The sequence below is a fragment of the Sprattus sprattus genome, assembly GCF_963457725.1.
Source record: "Sprattus sprattus genome assembly, chromosome: 3".
NCBI classification, from domain to species: domain Eukaryota; kingdom Metazoa; phylum Chordata; class Actinopteri; order Clupeiformes; family Clupeidae; genus Sprattus; species Sprattus sprattus.
This window is the reverse complement of record NC_137922.1, coordinates 28751189-28771102: the sequence shown is the minus strand read 5'-3', so window position 1 is coordinate 28771102 and position 19914 is coordinate 28751189. Positions and strand designations below refer to the sequence as shown.

Sequence of the window (19914 nt, the reverse complement as noted above, 5' to 3'; positions counted from 1 at the left end):
CCACTTCCTGAGAAGGATGAGAAGAGCTGACCTCTCCACTTCTGCCCTCACCATCTTCTTCAGAGGTGCTATTGAGAGCATCCTGATCAGCAACGTCTCTGTCTGGCACGGCAGCTGTCTAGCTGCAGACAAGAAGGCACTGCAGAGGGTGGTGAGGACAGCAGAAAAGATCATCAGGTCACCACTACCAGCCATTCAGGAACTGTACACTTCACACTGTTCCAAGCGGGCACTGAACATCATCAAAGACACAACTCATCCAGCACACAGTCTGTTCTCGCTTCTACCATCAGGGAAGCGGTACCGCAACCTGCGGGCCCGCACAAGCAGGCTGAGTAACAGCTTCTTTCCACAAGCCATCAGACTCATCAACACACTGAAGAAAACCACATGAACATTCCAAAGTCACTTCACCATGCCACTGGCACTTTACTGTTGCACTTTACTTTACTGTTGCACCTATTGACCACTGATTGTACTTCTGCTGCTATGTGTGTGTGTGTGTGTGTGTGTGTGTTTGAGAGAGAGAGATTATTGTCAATGTCTTGTTTAAATGTTTTAAACTGCACATTAGAGACTGGTCAAACGCAATTTCAAACCTCTGTGTTAACCCTGTTACATAGATTTTTGACAATAAAGTACACTTGACTTGACTTGACAACTGGGAAGCTTCAGGGACATCTCTAAAAATAATTTATACTGCTCTGATAAGATCAGTTTTTGACTATGGCTGTATTGTGTACAGATCTACATCTATCATTAACAAACATACATCAGGAAACTGTGAGGTTTGTGGAGTAAAAGAGGATGTAAAACATGTGTTGTTAAGATGTGAAAGATTCTCTAGACAGAGAGAAAAAAATGAAAAGAGCTGTTAGTGCAGCAAAGCAAGTCTTTTCCTTGGAGACGTTATTGGGTGAGCCAAGAACAGGAAATATTACAAGTTCTATAATATCATATATCAAAGAAACACAATTAGCAAACAGGATTTAGAATTTTTGTTTTGTTTGAATTGTTTTGTTATATATTTTAATTTTTTATTTTTATATTTGATTTCGTTCAGTTTTCTTTAAAGACCCCAATGATCTGCACCTCAATCCAGTAGATGGCGGTAATTCACTTTGATTGTAAACTGCCATAAAACCTAACAGAAGAAGAAGAAGAAGAGACGACGGGTCTGCTTTTCTCTGTCGTACACAACTCCCACATGTAAAGGCTCTGCGTGAACTGCACGCAGGTAACCCACATGGTCCGGCTCCTTTGGCATCAGTCGGGAACACTGTGGGCTTAGATTTCTATCAACTATCACATTTTGAAGGTTCTGTTTAAAACATTTTGGAACAGATCATCGTTACAAGATGGCGCAGTTGCAAGCGAGGTTCTTAACTGACAATAAAAAGTAAGTTTTTTGCTCGCTAAACCACAAAACTAGCAGGCTTCCCTTGCTAACATTGGTTAGCTATTTAGCTAGCTAGTTATCAAGCTAAGTTGGTTGCATCCCCTCTATGACTCGCTAGCTACTTAGTGTCAACACTACTGTAATGTTATACTTTTTGGTTAAACTCCGTTTGTATTGTCATCGTTGTCTGTCAGACGTTGAAGTGTTTTATTAGTTATAATGTGGCTGTCAGTCGGTATTAAGATGTAACGTTACTGTTTTCTTGTAGTTTAACGTTACGTGTCTTCAACATGTGTCCTCATGAACATTATGGGCTGAGCTACTGTTTGATGGCAGTAATACTAATGCTTATTTTATATTATATTATTTTATTTTCCAGGTATGTTGTAGATGATGTCCCGTTTTCTATTCCGGCCACGTCAGAAGTTCCAGACCTCAGTAACGTCATTAACAAACTACTGGAAGCGAAAAATGGTGAGGTTTTAACGAACTTAGGCTATATATTTTATAATCAATATATGCCACTCAGACGGTCTTATCATTGTAGTGTTCTACGGTGGTGAAAATAGTGTTGTGAATACTTGGCTTAACTGGCTTTTGATGGGCAAGTTCTGATCCCACTCAGCTAAAAGGCAGTCAGGATTTGACTATTGACTTATAACTTCTTTCCAGCCTCTCACAGTCATGTTGACTTTGACTTCCTGGTTCTGGGACAGTTTTTGCGTACATCACTGGCCAATCACATGGATGCATTTAACATCTCGACAGTAAGCCCCAAAATGCTCTCTCTCTCACACACACAGCCTTCACACACCTTCTCCTAACTTTGCTTCTAACTCCTGTCTAGTTGTTGGTTCCTAATGTGGTGTGTGTGTGTTTGTTGCGCAGGAAGACGTGGTTGAGATCGAGTATGTGGAGAAGTTCACAGCACCACAACCAGAGGAGTGTGTGATGCACGATGATTGGATCAGCTCAGTAGAGGCCGACTCTGAATGGTGGGTGTGGGTTTGGTGCCCATTCATGAGGAGTGTGTGTGAGAGTCTGCGTGCGTTCGTGCGGTTGTCTGTGTGTGTGTATGTCTCTGTGTGTGTATGTCTGTAGGTGCGCGTTGTAACGGTTTTAACTAGGGTTAAACTTCTAGTCAGAGTCATTACAAAGGACTCAGTTTGATTAACACCATGATATTCTAATACAGTGCTAAAACTGAACCCCTTTTGGACTGAGATGACTGAATATTTCTTAATGTTTTAAACAGCAAAATTCAAAACAGGAGTCAGACTCAATTTTCAATAGTCATGGATATATTCAGAAGAAACAGCACAATGCAGTATTCAACAAAAAACGAATCCAGTACAGTATTCAACAAAAAACTAATCCAATACAGTATTCAACAAAAAATAAAACAATGTGGGGTTAGAGAAAGTTTCCTTGAGATGAAACCAGAGTGTATGAGAAAGTGACTGTGCGGGTGGGTGTTTGTGCTTAATTGCCGCCAGGTGAGGGTGATAAAGACCAAGCGGTCACAGTTCAGGTGGTCCGGGGATTAGTCGTTGATTTGGGTAATGTCCATGGGGAAAATGTTTCAGTTATATGATAAATGTTTGCCATTCAAAATGTAACAAACTATATAAACAATTCCCGTTCAGAAATGTAACAAAACTCAACCCCCTGGCTCATACAAACATTCCCCTTTCAACATGTAACAGAACTTTGGCTCATATACACAATTCCCGTTCACAAAACAAACCAAAAATAGTCGTTAGTAATTCAAAATCAAATTTGGAAAGTTCGACCAGTCTGGAGTCAGTCAGTAAACGTCTTTGTTTGCTGCTCGGCGAAACTAGAAGGATTTTCCCGAGTGTCTGGGGCCGAGTGTCTTCTAAGATCAGAGAGCTTTACGGTTAGGCCACTATGGTACTCACTCGTCCTCCGCTGTTTTACCGCTTGGCGAAACCTCAATGTATTTGCACCGGGGCACGGAGTGCGGCTGCCGAGGCCACAGCAACACGAACCCAAAACAGTAGCCTACCGTCCCTCTCCGGACCACCAGGACGATACTGGCGTTGTCTCCCTCTCACCCTCTCCGCTTGTCAAATCAAACTTTTTAAAGAACCCGCGGCTGTTGATTAGCTGCACCGGGCGCAATGGGGGGCGAGTCAGAGGAATTCCTGCACTCTCTGTGCGTCTCCCTAACGGGTCGGTCACATTGATGCGTTGGAATCCGTTGATGCGTCAGGGTTAACGCATCCCCATTCGCTTTGAATAGGGTGACGTCATCCTTTGCCGAACTGAATTGTGGCTCCGTTTGGTTCGCGTGCGTTGCGTTTCATGCTTTGCTTGCGGCAAGAGTTGAAGAGCGTTGAACTTTTCGAGACGCAATGCATGTGTCAGCCAATCAAATTGCCTTTCATGCATAACTGACAGCACAGGTGCTAGCCAATCATATCCTGTATATGCGCACGTCTACAGAGCGGCAAGCAAAAAAAAAAAAAAATGGCGGACCAAGCTCCGTAGATGGTCGTATTTGTACCTACAAGCCGAGAAATAGAAACTGTACAATGTAAAAACCCCTTTATTGTAACTTAAAAATACATCTGATAGGATTTGCGAGGTGTCTGAGCACCCTATCTAATGTTAGCATGCTACCACTCACAGGGTTAACAGCTTGCTAGTGGCGTGATTGGTTTGTTCACCTGTCAATCTCACTATAACGTCTCTGGTATCAACAGAACCCCACACGCCAGACTGCTCCTCTGCCATCCGTTGGATCAATGCATTCCAACGCATCAATGTGACCGACCCGTTACAGGAGCGTCACAGCGCGTGTGTGTTTGTGTGTGTTTGTGTGTGTGCGTGTGCGAGCGCGTGCGAGCGCATGTGTGTGTGTGCGAGCGCGTGTGTTTGTGTGTCTTCAGCTCCTGAGTCTTGATCTATTTCGATACGAAAGTGTTTCTGTGACTGCAGTGTGTGTGGTGCTCTGATGCCTCTCTCTGATTGGCTCTCAGGATCCTGACGGGATCCTATGATAAAACGGCACAGATCTGGTCTCTGGAGGGCAAAGCGGTCATGACAGTGGCGGGACACACAGAGGTGGTGAAGGACGTCGCCTGGGTCAGGAGAGGTGAGTATGTCAAACCACACACACACACACACACACACACACACACACACAGACATATACACACTTATGAGTGTGTCGACCTACCTGTTGTGTGAGACGCGCACACACACACACACACACACACACACACACACACACACACACACACACACACACATACATACACACTTATGAGTGTCAAACCTACCTGTTGTGTGAGACGCACACACACACACACACACACACACACACACACACACACACACACACACACACACACACACACACACACAGTTATGAGTGTGTCAAAGGTTATGCTTGGAGGTTATGCTCCTCTGGTTCTGTGTGCTCTGATGCGTGTGGGTCTGGTTCTGTTGTGCATTGATTATGTGCTCTGACGCGTGTTGGTCTGGTTCTGTTGAGTGTGTTCTCTGTCGCGCGTGGGCCTGGTTCTGTTGAATATGAGCACTGACGCATGTGGGTCTGGTTCTGGTTCTGTGGTCCAGACGGGCTGACCTCTCTCCTCCTCACGGCCTCCCTGGACCAGACGGTTCTGCTGTGGGAATGGAACTCGGAGCGGAACAAGATCAAGGCCCGTCACTGTTGCCGTGGACACGCAGGCAGTGTGGACACCATCGCAGTCGATCCCACACGGACAAAGGTGTGTGTGACCGTGTGTGTGTTAGGGCTTTGACTCCGAACTTCGAAATTCGAATATAATTCGAATATCAAAAAATAAATAAATATTCAAACGAATATTAGGCAGCCCTTAATATTCGAACTTGTTATGGGCATTATTTTTTTGTAAATGTCTTTGCTTGAACGTTGTTTTCAATTCAGATTCCGAAGCTTTTTCAGGCATGAAGTTGTGTGAATCGCGAGCTCGTTAGCAAGGCTGTCATTGGCAGTGGCGGTCCGTGCATTTCACGACTAGGCCTTCAGCGATGTCCTACACGACAGTTAAACTGAGTGAATCCACCTCTTAATACCATTATTATTTGACGCCATGGCTCTCGAGCCATGTATTTATACAGAAAGGCAGTATAAGTGAGCATTGCATCACCTTAACATAGTCGAGTACAACAGACTTTATTAATATTTCCGGAGCATTTAAAATCAATACACCCGTATTAACAATTAAGAGTAGTAAACTCTCAGTTATATGATCGCTTGGATACTGTCACAACTTCAGGGGCGATTTTCAGGGATTAGTCTACAAAGTTGTATTTAGTCCACCGAAAGTAGCCTATGTGAGCTTTAACAAGTTTGTCCACTAAACATCGCATTGTCCCACCTGCAAAGCAATTACATTAAACTGACCCGATCCTCACGATATCCATTTTTTTCTTGAAAGGTCCGTCTTGAAAGTGGCGTTTCTATTATATTAGCGACCAGATCGATATCTCCTTCTCCTTCAGCCATTGTGGGTTAAAAATAAACTTAAATTTCCTTTTTCGCTAATTCACCACCACCATTCGCCAACTAAAATGAGCACTTCCTGAGGCACTGCGTCAGTCTGCCGCACTAGTGCGTATCCAATCAAAGTGCGTGTACGTGTCACGTTCAACGTGATGCCTGCTAGCTTGCCCCAACTTGAATTCTGATTGGTTATCACAACTGTCTGTTTCAGTTCATTCAATTTAAATGATTTAAAAGTTCATTGACGTTGACTGATACACTGCCCTCTGGTGGACAAAACATATACAACTTAAGTTTTATACCATATAGGTCTTACTGAAGGCATTTAATGGTCAAACTATTATTAATAAATATTCGAATATATTCGAATATTAATATTAATAAACAAACGAACTTCGAATATGATTTTTAGGCAAAAGTCAAAGCCCTAGTGTGTGTGAGGGTGTGTGTGTGTGTGCGTGTCCGTGTGTGTGTGTGTGTCCGTGTGTGTGTGTGTGTGTGTGTGTGTGTGCGTGTGTGTGCGTATACGTGTTTGTGTGTGTGTGTGAGCGTGCCAGGCTGGGGTAGGGGTATGATAGGACTTAGACTTTTGCCATCACTGCGTGTGTTTGTTAATGAAGTTGTGTGCTTCTGTCTGTCTGTTTGTAGTTCTGCAGCGGCTCCTGGGATAAAATGCTCAAGCTGTGGTCTGCAGGTACATATGCCCTCCGTTACCCCCATAATACCCTCCGTTACCCTATAATACCCCATGCATACGCCCTCTGATTCACAAGCATAACATCACACAGCCTGATGGGATTTGTATGCTCTGAGCAGTGCCTGATGGGATTTGTATGCTCTGAGCAGTGCCTACAGAGGAAGAGGATGAGGTGGAGGAGCCAAACAGACCCAGGAAGAAGCAGAAGACAGACAAGCTGGGACTGACACGGGTGACCCTCTCTCTCTCACACACACACACACACACACACACACACACACACACACACACACACACGCTGGGATTGACACGGGTGACCAAGGACCTTCTGTTCTACTGAACCTCTCGTCATCTAGCTCCCTCTAGTGGCCACAGAGTTAAAATACACATTAAACTTCACTGTCTAAGTGAAGTGGCTTTTAGGAAGAAATATATCCGCTCTAGCTGCTAGTCACGCCAGCTGCTTGTCTTTGTTGTCTATAAACGACGGATACGGGACTTTAATTCAGCGCTTTTTAAGTAAAGGATGATGTGTGTCTAATAGAGCTCTGTTTGTGTATTGGTAATGTTGTTTGGAGGCTCAAGGGCCCTCGTCTCACACACTCTGGAATACCCCCTGATCACCCCCCTGGTGACTGTCGGGGCACACGGAGGCAGTGTCCTTGCTCTCACATACCCCCTCAGACGCCCCTGGTGTCTCTGATACCCCCTAATATCCCCTGCTTCCCCTCAGACGCCCCTGGTGGCTGTCTGGTCACACGGAGGCGGTGTCCTCGCTCTCACACACCCTCTTATACTCCCTCAGACGCCCCTGACTAATACCCCCTGCTCCCCCCTCAGATGCCCCTGGTGACTCTGTCTAGGCACACGGAGGCAGTGTCCTCGCTCTCATACACCCCCTGATACCCCCTGCTTCCCCTCTCAGACGCCCCTGCTGACTCTAATACCCCCTGCTCCCCCCTCAGACGCCCCTGTTGACTCTGTCTGGGCACACGGAGGCGGTGTCCTCGCTGCTGTGGACGGACAGTGAGGAGATCTGCAGTGCATCCTGGGACCACACCATCAAGCTGTGGGACGCTGAGACGGGCAGCCAGAAGAATACACTGGTGAGGGACACACACACTCACACACACACACACTCGCCCCCGGCTCTGTCCGTCTGTCTGTCCCTGTCCCTGTCTTTTTCTTCTGTCTTCTCCCACACTCCTTCATCCTTTCATTCTGCCCCCCCCCCCCCACCCCTTTCTCTTGTCTCTCTCCACTCTCTGAGACTGACTAATGACCTTTAACCTCTCCACTCTCTGAGACTGACTAATGACCTTTTATCTCTACACTCTCTGAGACTGTCTAATGACCTTTGACCTCTCCACTCTCTGAGACTGTCTAATGACCTTTTGTCTCCTCAGACGGGCAGTAAGGTGTTTAACGTTGTGACCTTTAACCTTTTGTCTCCTCAGACGGGCAGTAAGGTGTTTAACGTCGTGAGCTACTCCCCGCTGTGCCGGCGGTTGGCTTCTGGCAGCACCGACAGACACGTCCGCTTGTGGGACCCCCGGGCCAAAGGTTGAACCCTGCAGAGCCCCCAGAGACACACACACATAACACACACACACACACACATAAACACACACACACTCTCACACACACACTCTCTCTCACACACACACACACACACACACACACACAAATAATCATAACACAAGGTTGGACCCTGCAGACCCTAACCCAGAGGCGCGCACACACACACACACAGATATCATAACACATACACAAACACACACACACACACACACACACACACAGATATCATAACACAAAGTTGGCCAGACCAGTGATCACGTAGATATTACTGCAAAAACTTTTTAGTCGTTACAAAATCCAATATGCCATTATGTTAATAGTTGGTTATTTGTTGCAGAAAGGTCCCTTTTCCATAATTTTGGGAGTGTTGTGCTTTGCAGCGTTGAGATTAATTTGTTGTTGTTGTTGTTGTTGTGTCCACTCAGACGGGTCTCTGGTGCTGCTGTCCCTGACGTCACACACAGGCTGGATCACTGCGGTGGACTGGTCTCCAAGCCATGAACACCAACTAGTGTCAGGATCCCTGGACAACATCGTCAAGCTCTGGGACACCAGGAGGTGTGGAACTCACTCTCACACACACACACACACACACACACACACACATACACATATAGACACACACACACACACACACACACACACACACACACACACTCTCACTCACTCTCATATACACACACACACACTCTCACTCTCTCACACACACACACATACATACATACATACACACACACTCACACACCGAAATTTCCCTCGGGATTAATAACATATCCATCCATCTATCTGTTTCATCCTGGTCTCCTGCAGCTGTAAGGCTCCCCTGTATGACCTGGCGGCCCATGAGGACAAAGTGCTGTGTGTGAACTGGACGGAGAGTGGGGTGAGCGGCACATACTGTTTACGTGTGTGTGTGTGTGTGTGTGTGTGTGTGTGTGTGTGAGTGAACTGGATGGAGAGTGGGGTGAGAGGCGGTGTTTCCATTTGTGTTTGTGTAGTTTGTCTGTCGTTTGTGTAGCTTGTCTGTAGTTTGTGTACATCTATCTGTAGTTTGTCTGTCGTTTGTGTAGCTTGTCTGTAGTTTGTGTACATCTGTCTGTAGTTTGTCTGTCGCTTGTGTAGTTTGTAGTCTGTAGTTTGTAGTTTGTCTGTTGTTTGTGTAGTTTGTCTGTGTTTCAGTACTGAGTGTGCTCATGTTCAAAGGCTGTGGAGATTATTTTAAAACCTTTATGGCTGTGTTGTGTTTGGGGATGGGTTAGGGATGCCTTGACGGAGTGTTAACCTAACCCTAACCATAGAGGGAGTGTAGCTTTTGGAACTCTTACTGTGTTTCTTGGGGTTTGTGTGTTTGGCTTGTTTGTGTTTAGTGTGTTTGGCTTGTATGTGTTTACTGTGTTTATTTCTCTACTCCTCCAGATGATCCTGAGCGGGGGGGCTGACAACAAGCTTTACACGTACAAATACTCCTCCTGCATCACGGATGCTGGTGCTTAGCAACGCTGTGACGATGCACGTTGCCAGGGTGATTCAGCATTCTGCCTTAATAACCCTCAGCCCAGAAGAGAGGTTCAGACGTGTTGGACATAAGATCTGAACTCTGACCCACACTCTGGGCTCAGCTGGTCTGGTCTGATGTGGACATTCAGAAACGCCTCTAACACCAGCAGCAGACTGGCATGGTGTCAGACTGGCATGATGTCATACAGTCAGACTGGCATGATGTCATACAGTCTGAGGAGGCTCTCATTGGGGTCTGATTTGTGATGTTTCATCTTTAGCCGTCTGTGTGAAATCAATGGTCTGTTTGTCGATGCTACAATACAAAAACACTTTTCTAAGTCTGGTTGTGTCTTGACTGTGTTCTTGTTAGGGTTGGGGTTAGGGTTAGACTGGCTGACTGCTGATGCAATGACTATTTTGAATGGAGTCAGCGGCTGATGACCTCATGTGTTTACTACGCCTTCCAGCCTCTCTGTGCTCTGCTGTTAATCCCTCCAGCCTCTCACTGTGCTCCTCTGTTCATCCTTCCATCCTCTCTCTGTGCTCCTCTGTTAATCATCCTGGCCTCAGTTATGTTTCTGTCCGGTCGTCCAGTGCAGATATATCAGGGCATGCAAAATTAATTGACGACATCACTAATTAGTTAAATGGGGACTCGGGCACACATGGAGACATATTTCAAATCTATCATGGACATATGACGGAAGATTTATTCAGCTTCAGTGATGATGAACTCAGGAAGTCATTTGTGTGGGCATTTGCCAAATAACTTTAGTTTTGTTGAAGTATTTAAAATGGGTAAAGATCCATGAACGTCTACACAAAAACGTCTTTACACTCGTTCTATGATCGCTTGGAGTGACATAACCTAACCACACGGGGGCGCCATACAAGTCCAGAGTCCGGCGTGTTTTGGCTCCCATGAGCTGTTGACTTTTATTTTGAAAGCTTAACGGATGGCGTCAAAGACGTGCAGTTTAAAAAGTTTGTCCACAACGATCTCAAGATCTCACCGAAGGTAAAGTATTGTATACACACACTACAGTTCAAATGAAGCGGATGTAAAACGTACTATAGAGAACTTGACTTTGTGCGATTTCTGTCGGAAGCTTACTAAAATAAGATAGCTAGCTAGCTATCAATCTAACGTCAGTGATGGAGTTTCATTAACAAACATTGGATGAGCTTCGTTCTTGTGATTTTCCAGGTAACGTTTTAACGTTGCACTAATATTATGTTTTTGTTATCATACAAAATCTATCGTAGCGAAGAATATGTCAGTGGCATCGTTTTAGCCACTGAGTTAAGCCAAACACGCTAAAACGCCTCTGGTTATGCTATCTTGTTAGTCTACAAAACGATACAAGAGACTTTTTGTTCTCAAAATATCTCTGTTTTATTATTTTGCTGAGAAAAAAAAATATGCTTGTGAATAATAAGCACAAAACCGGTTGCCAGTGGCGGCGGTCATTATTAATTTTCAGTGGGGTTTGCTCAAATATCGAACTAGTTAGTTAGCTAGTTGGTCTTGCCTAATGACCCTAGCCTATACCGTCGATTTGAAGAACAATTCTATGGAAATGGTTGCGGCGTCCTGAAGAGTTGCATAACACATTTACGCAACGATTCCCTTATCCTCTCCGATTAGCCCGTCCATTTCTGAAGAAACACCCGGGTGAGTGGAGTTAACGGCTCACCTTATGTCACCTGTGATTCAGCTTCTCTTGTCTGGCCCGTTATGTGTTGGATTTGATGTGCTAAATGCGTGGACATAAGAACCATGTCTATGGCGAAACCGGGTCGTTTATTGATCTAGCTCTTGCTCTCATTTACTTGAAGTGACAGATATGCCCAGGTTGGGGAGGAACCGCACAGACCCGGAGCCCTGGATCGAGCAGCTGGTTCGGAGTTTTGGGTCGACAGTACCGCAGGACAGGGCAGTGAAGGCTACCGTCATTGGAGTATGTCTGTGTGTTTCCGTCTGTACTTTACCAGTAGAGAGGAGCTGCTTCACTCAAGATAAATGTGTGCTAGTTGTTTGATTGTGTGTGTGTGTGTGTGTGTAGGCCAGAGACCTGACAGAATCCCAAGATGACACCGATGCGAGCTGTGTCATATTTCTCTCGGATGGAGTGGTGTTCATCCCTGCAGTGCTCACAACACAAGCCTGGACCAGAATGCAGGAGTGAGAGACACACACACACACACACACACACACACACACACACAGATATCACAACACAAGCCTGGACCAGACTGCAGGAGTGAGTGTGTTATCCAGCAGTCTCTATAACTCACACACACACACACACACACATTGTCAGTACCTCAAACACAAGTGTTTTTTTTTTGTTTTTTTTTAAATACTTGAAGTGCGGGAGTGCTAAATAGGCATGACAACAGCAGTCTAAAATGCTTAACTGAGTTTGTTTGTGTGTGTGTGTGTGTGTGTGTGTGTGTGTGTGCAATCCTTGTCAGTATGGAGGAGAGGGAGAGTTTCTCTGGACTGGAGAACGCCATTGTCTGTGTTAAGAACCTGCAACTGAACTTCCACATGGAACCTGAGCTGGTGGGTTCAAATGCACACACACACACCACAGTTTGAACCTGATCGGGTGGTTTAAATGCACACACTACAAACTACTTTTCCAACCGCAGTCATAAGCCCATTATGCTACCCTCTAAAGCCCTATGCCTTTCTAATCGGCTTCCAACAGATAGACACCTTTGTGTATTATTTCCTTGAGCGTGTGTGAGTGTGTGTGTGTGTGTGACACCTTTGTGTATTATTTCCTTGAGCTCAACCGATAGACACCTTTGTGTATTATTTCCTTGAGTTCAGTCGCGGTCCTCATCACTAGCCCCTGTAGTGCTGCATGGCCCTGCTCTGTTCTGAGTGTGTGTGTGTGTGTGTGTGTGTGTGTGTGTGTGTGTGTGTGTGTCGCAGTCCTCATCACTAGCTCCTGTAGTGCTGCATGGCCCTGCTCTGTTCTGAGAGGCACATTTGATCCTTAACCTGGCATAGGTGTTAGCAGAAGTATTGATTCAGCTGAATGGCCTCCATCCCGTGTTTGAGTTGCATGTCTAATTCCTGTAATTCCTTGATGTCTAATCCAGCTGTGTGTGTGTGTGTGTGTGTGTGTGTGTGTGTGTGTGTGTGTGTGTGTGTGTTGCATGCTGTAGGTGAGCTGCCGGTTTTACGTGACTGTCAATCAGATCAGCACCGTTGGCCAGGGGAACACTCACAGCGGAGTACCTAACTGGTAAGAAAGACACACACACACACACACACACACACACACACACACACACACACACACACAAACACAGTATGTGCCCCACAGCTCAAAACACATGTATACCGTATTTGCCCTAGAGCTCATCTTTACCTTAAATAATACTCTGTCTGGATCAATAATACTCTGGATCAATACAGTTCTACTCTCTAGGTAACCAGGGGCGGCGTGGACAAACGGGCATACCTGGCAGTTGCCCAGGGCCTCGGCCACCAGGGGGGCCTCGTCGCATTTCTGTTTTTTTGAATTTTTTTTTTTTGCTAATTAAAATAAATCACTTGTCATTGCAAAAATAATGACATTTCATAATAAGCATGAAAAACGATTATTTTATTTTCAGTATCAGCCTAAAATGTATCTTAATTCCATCATGGAACAAATTATTCCAGGTCACGTGACTTTTCTGTAACCGGACAATTTTTCGTGTGGTAACGTGTGTGGTTGCAAAGTAAAGCGTGAAATAATTTTTAGTGGCAGTGAGAAAAGAAAGAGGAAAGGGCAGGATGAGAAGTTCAGGGAGAAATTACCTAAGGTAACACACAATTTCCAATCAAGGAATTTGTCCGTGGAAGTGGAAGAAATATCTGATAATGTGTCGAGTTCATCTGATAATGTTTCAAGTGCTGCTAAACCAAGTTTAGCTATTGCTAGCAGCAGCAGACACACAGCTTGTAGTATCACCAACTAGCTCTGCCTGCTTTGCTTCTACAAACGGTGAGCCATCATGTAACACAGCCGCCCATATCCGAGACACTGAAACACCCGCACTGACAACGCGCATGACACTGCCATGGTCATGAACACAGCTCAAGCACAGCTGGCTGATAACGACAGCAGTAATGTCAATAATGTGAGTAACATCAATGGTGGTGATACAGTGATTAGTGAAGACCCATTATTATGGCGTGACAAATTAACAGGTAGAGAGAGAATTGAAATGGTTAAAACAGGACCTGTACAAATTTGGAAGTTTCAGTTGAAAACATTCAGAAACAGAACTATAAAGCATTAATCAAATCTAACAAGTAACATTGTTTTGATAAAGTAATACAAAAGTTACACTACTAAAACACTGCACTCAAAACCTCATAGTTCAAATCATTTTCAACTGTTTAATTCTTAAAGTCATATGCTAACAATAAATGTCAGTTCCACATATCATTAAAAACATTGTTCTTTGCCCAGGGCCTCCAATTTGCTAAAACCGCCCTTGTAGGTAACATATTTCAAATATGGATAATATAATCACAAATGTAATTATTTAAGTTAAGTTTGTGTTCATAGTTGCTCTCCCTTGTTCTTTTGTTTCAGTGCAACGTTGCCGTCCATTAAAGAACAAATCCACAAAACATGGAGGTAAGGAATGCTTAGCTGTCGGGATGGTACAAGAACGGTACCCCCTCTCCTTTCCTTTCCTTTCCTCTCCTCTCCTCTTCAAATGTTTTCCCTGGGCAGAGGTGATACAACATACATCAATGGTGTTCAGGTGTGGTGTGTGTGTGTGCGTTTCAGATCTAGGCTAGAGGAGAGTTCATCCCAGTCTCAGTATGGTAAGTAGCATTTTCCTTTATTAAATTTCAATTTAGATGAAATACTGCTCATAAAATGGTGGAACACATATTGATTGTGATTCTTACTGTGTGTGTTTGTGTGTGTGTGTGTTCTCTCTCTGTTTGCCAGGGTTCCGTCTGACAGACTTATTGGAAGAATGGGAGAAATATGTAAACACGGAGATCACGCCCCAAGAAATGATTGACAGGACGACCCCTGTTTCTGAACCCACCCCCTCCCACCACAATAAGAACACGCCCCCTAGACCTAGCACATCCCACCAAGATGTGGACACACCCCGTAGACATAGCACCTCTCACCAATATGTGAACACGCCCCCTAGACCTAGCACCTCCAACCAAGATGTGGACAGGCCCCCTAGACCTAGCATCTCCCACCAAGATGTGGACACACCCAAGGAGCCAAGCACCTCCTACCACACCATAACCCCTCCCACCAGTGGCCCCCATGCCCAGTCATTGGATGGGGGGGCGGAGTCAGTGGAAACCCAAATGCTGAGGAGGATAATGAGCCGGTTGGCTCCACCCACTCGGGCAGCATCATATGACGATGTGACCACACCCACCCAATGGGACCAGGATCGGCTTGCTTATAAAGTATGTTTCTGTGGCAACCACACAGCTGTGTGAGTGTGTGGCGGCTGAGTCTGCTGCTTGAATATTCAGTGGCATAAATGCTAGTGTGTGTGTGTGTGTGTGTGTGTTTGTGTGTGTATGTGTGTGTGTGTGTGTGTGTGTGTGTGTGTATGTGTGTGTGTCTTTTTGTTAGGCAGAGGAGTGTTTCTCCATTCCTGTGTGCCAACTCCTGATTCCAGAGGACCAGAGAGAGAAGTTGATCGCCATGGTAACAGCAGCATCATCCACAAGCAGTTCAACTCCCAGTGGTTTGGTCCCGCCCCTGTCTGACAGGCAGACACATCAGCCAATCACCCATCAGATCACTCAGCCAATCACCACCCAGAATGAGGTCCAAAACCCGTCCCCCTCGCCCGGCGAGAGGATGGATGATTCGCCTCGTTCCAGTGGTGGTGAGATCTCCTGTTCTCCTGTCCTATACAAGTGTATAGAAATGACCATTTTAATCAGGTGCTGGTGCCACACAGACACTATAAGGTCAGTATTCAGACTGGATCAATAGAACTGTATTTAATGATTATAGACCCCTGGGAATGAATGAATAGGCTTGTAAAACCAATAGTTCTACCTGGATCCGGCACCTTTCTGAACCCAAACATGCTCCTGCTCAACACAAGGGAACAGGCATGCTAGCAAAGGGAGACACAAAGCAGCTGAGTTTCTCACAGAAGATATTGATTTAGTCTGTAGCTCTGTCTTTACACACACACACACACAGTCTTAGAAACCCATGGGCTCTTTTGTGTTCTGTAATTGTGGGTGTAATATGCAGCCTCTGTGTGTCGCTCTCTCTCTCTGTCTGTCTGTCTGTCTCTCTCTCTCTGTCTGTCTCTCTGTCTGTCTGTCTCTCTCTCTCTCTCTCCCTCCCTTTCTCTCTCTCTCCCTACCTCCCTCTCTCTCTCTCTCTTTCTCTCTCTCTCTGCCTCTCTCTCTCTCTCTCCTGCAGTGTGTGTAGAAGTGGAGTGTGTGCCTAAAGGCAGCCCGTGGGACATCTTTGCTCCAGTGGTTGATATCCTGAGATCTTCATCCTCACCTGAGAGTAAGGCTCACTTTAACTATTTAGTCAAGACACACACACGCACTTACACACACACACACACGGCTGACCGTTGTGAATTTCTTTGCCTTCTCAGCTTCAGCTACCCCAGACGACCTCCCACTTCTTCAGAGCCAATCAGCTTCAGTTCTGCCAGAGAACCTCCCTTTCCTGCAGAGCCAATCGGATTCAACTACTGCATGGAACCACCCACTCACAAAGATCCAATCAGATTCTGCTACCCCAGAGAAGCTGTCCCTTACTCAGAGCCAATCAGATTCAGCTTCCCTCAAGAAACGGTCACTTCTGCAGGGTCTGACATCATTACGTACTCCAGAGAACCCCAGACCTCTGGATAGCCAATCAGGCTCCACTTCCACAGAGAAATTCCCTCTCCACCAATCACTTTTGGTCCGCCTCAGCTCTGCTCCAATAGGAACCAGTACACAGTATGTGTCGACCAATGGCAGCGGAGCTAAAAAGACTGGCTCCGCCCTTCCACCCTACCAGCCACCGCTCCCCTCATGCTTTAGCTCCTCCCACTCCAGTGGCAGGCACTCTACTCCGCATCCCTCTCCTGAGGAGGAGGAGGAGGACGAAGATGGAAAAGCTGCCAGGAGCCCCCCCTCGTGGATAGCGCAGACGCAACGGACAGGAAGTAACCACAGCGACGGAGGAAGTGAGCCCAAACGGCGCATGTTCGCCTCACCCTCCAATCAGATCCGGGTACGAGTGCTTCCCCCTCCTCACGCCCCTCAGACCTGCCGTTCCCTAGAGACGCTGCTGTTCTCTCGAGACGCTAGAGATGCCGTTCTCTTTCTCATGCATATTCCCTGTACTCTCCCAGGTTCACGCGGATGGTTCTGCGTTCTCCTACAGATATGAGGCGTCGGTGCAGGATGTCCGTGCTCTGGGCCTGTTCACGTAAGCGCAGCAGCCCCTCAAACCTTTGGGTTTAGGCAGAGGTCTTGGGTTGACTGACCAGGGAGCTCACTTAGTGATAAATATATACATATGTGAACGCATGAGTTGTTTATGAACATTACTATAAAGTGGCTGATGAATGACTAAATGTAAATGTAACCTGAGACAGAGGCCATTATATTTACATGTTGAATAACTCTGTGTGTGGAGAAACTGAACACTCTTGTTTGGGCTGGCAGGGTTCCTGCTGAGATGATGCAGTGGTCCATGCGCTACCTGCTGGCCTCGTCATCGCCCCCTACTGGAGTGGAGTGGCGTGGGCACAAAGACACATCACCCCCTTGAGGAAAGGAGTGGAATGGACACAGATACACAACATTGCTCCCCTTTAAGGAGAGGAGTGGAGTGGACACAGATACACAACATTGCTCACCTTAAGGATAGGAGTGGAGTGGACACAGATACACAACATTGCTCACCTTAAGGATAGGAGTGGAGTGGACACAGATACACAACATTGCTCACCTTAAGGATAGGAGTGGAGTGGACACAGATACACAACATTGCTCACCTTAAGGATAGGAGTGGAGTGGACACAGATACACAACATTGCTGCCCTTTAAGGAGAGGAGTGGAGTGGGCACAGATACACAACATTGCTGCCCTTTAAGGAGAGGAGTGGAGTGGGCACAGATACACAACATTGCTGCCCTTTAAGGAGAGGAGTGGAGTGGGCACAGATACACAACATTGCTGCCCTTTAAGGAGAGGAGTGGAGTGGACACAGATACACAACATTGCTGCCCTTTAAGGAGAGGAGTGGAGTGGGCACAGATACACAACATTGCTCACCTTAAATATAGGAGTGGAGTGGACACAGATACACAACATTGCTGCCCTTTAAGGAGTGGAGTGGAGTGGGCACAGATACACAACATTGCTGCCCTTAAAGGAGAGGAGTGGAGTGGGCACAGATACACAACATTGCTGCCCTTTAAGGAGAGGAGTGGAGTGGACACAGATACACAACATTGCTGCCCTTTAAGGAGAGGAGTGGAGTGGACACAGATACACAACATTGCTGCCCTTTAAGGAGTGGAGTGGAGTGGACACAGATACACAACATTGCTCACCTTAAAGATAGGAGTGGAGTGGGCACAGATACACAACATTGCTGCCCTTTAAGGAGTGGAGTGGAGTGGACACAGATACACAACATTGCTGCCCTTTAAGGAGAGGAGTGGAGTGGACACAGATACACAACATTGCTGCCCTTTAAGGAGAGGAGTGGAGTGGGCACAGATACACAACATTGCTGCCCTTTAAGGAGTGGAGTGGAGTGGGCACAGATACACAACATTGCTGCCCTTTAAGGAGAGGAGTGGAGTGGGCACAGATACACAACATTGCTGCCCTTTAAGGAGTGGAGTGGAGTGGGCACAGATACACAACATCGCCCCCTTGAGGAGAGGAGCGGAGTCTGCACCAACACTCAACTGAAGAGGACGTGGCAGCTTCATATAGGGATCTAAACAACATTGTATACATGTATTGTGTAAATATATTAAATAAAGATTTTTTTTATTTAAGAAGATTATTTTTCAAGATTTTTTGTTACCGGCCTATAGCTTGTAGTCAGTCCTAGCTATGGCCGTTCTTAAGGTCAAGTTTGAGTTTGAGTTCTTGCATGTAACAGTCAAACCTCTCACTGTCACATGCAAGTACCCAACCATCTGGCCTGCACTACAACCATTGCGATACCTACAAATACTTTTTTTAAACGACAAAGATGCCTTTGTGAACATTTCACAGGAGTGAGCACCTTCACCAGTGTTTATTATTTAAACGTACCTTTTGTGAATTTTTAATAACTTTTGGTTATTACTTGTACAAGTGGTATGGTATACCAAGGGTGGGGAATTCAACCTCTATAAAAGAGGGTTCCTTTTGATCCTAGGAGCCAATTTCAGCTCCTCCCTCTCCCCTTTCGATTCATTTTTTAGTTTGAGTGGCATGCTAGCGGTCCAATCCCTGTCTGTTATGATAGGCCGCAAGGTGAAGCACGAAAAGTCCTTTAGAAAATGAATCCCGTTCCACTCACTGGCATCTACACAATCTTTAGCTTATAAAAAAGAACGAGTCGTGGTTTGTTACCAAAAAAACAGTTCGTCGCTGATTTTCCAGTCGATTGTCTATATGGCTTTGTTTTATGCAGAACTAGAGACTTCAGAGCGTAATAAGATTTTTGTCGGGAGCCGTGCCACGGTTCGACACGTGATCATGCTACACCAATGAGAAGGCTGCATTTGTCAACAGAATGGAAAAATGGCGGCTCCCGTGTGGTTAGATAGAGGAAAGCATCCGAACATCCTCAAAAGTGGGCTAAATTAATTCTAATTATTATACGGCTCTTCAGAATGTTCCAAAAAGTACCGTTGATTTGAATGGGCCATCCCTACGTCATACCCATACATTAATTCCTGCTAACAGACCTCTGCGAAAGATAATCACCGCTGTCATTGGCAACGGGTTTTGTACTTCTAATTCACATCTTTCATATCATTCCGCCAGAAGTCCAGTCATTTTAACGCAACAGTAGAGAGTAATTTGAAGTCAGCAAGTAATGGGTTGCTATGCAACACCTGAAACTTCAAAGTTCTATTTGCTTGAAGAACTATTTATTTCTAAACGGGACACATGAAACGGCACCTAAATCATTAAAAAGAGGTATGTTGGAGGAATGTCTTCTATCGTT

At 45.7% G+C, this 19914-nt stretch overlaps 1 protein-coding gene across 1 annotated transcript; it reads left to right on the top strand.

Moving 5' to 3' along the window:
- Positions 1-1186: 1186 nt before the first annotated feature.
- wdr12 (WD repeat domain 12) lies at positions 1187-10005 on the top strand. Its single transcript, XM_080834979.1, has 13 exons — positions 1187-1399; positions 1779-1873; positions 2072-2166; positions 2288-2394; positions 4405-4520; positions 5006-5160; positions 6567-6612; positions 6765-6847; positions 7581-7721; positions 8073-8178; positions 8622-8754; positions 9007-9079; positions 9613-10005. Exons 1-13 carry the CDS (start codon positions 1359-1361, stop codon positions 9688-9690), a joined length of 1269 nt encoding a protein of 422 aa, XP_080691105.1. The 5' UTR covers positions 1187-1358; the 3' UTR covers positions 9691-10005.
- The last annotated feature ends 9909 nt before the right edge of the window (positions 10006-19914 follow it).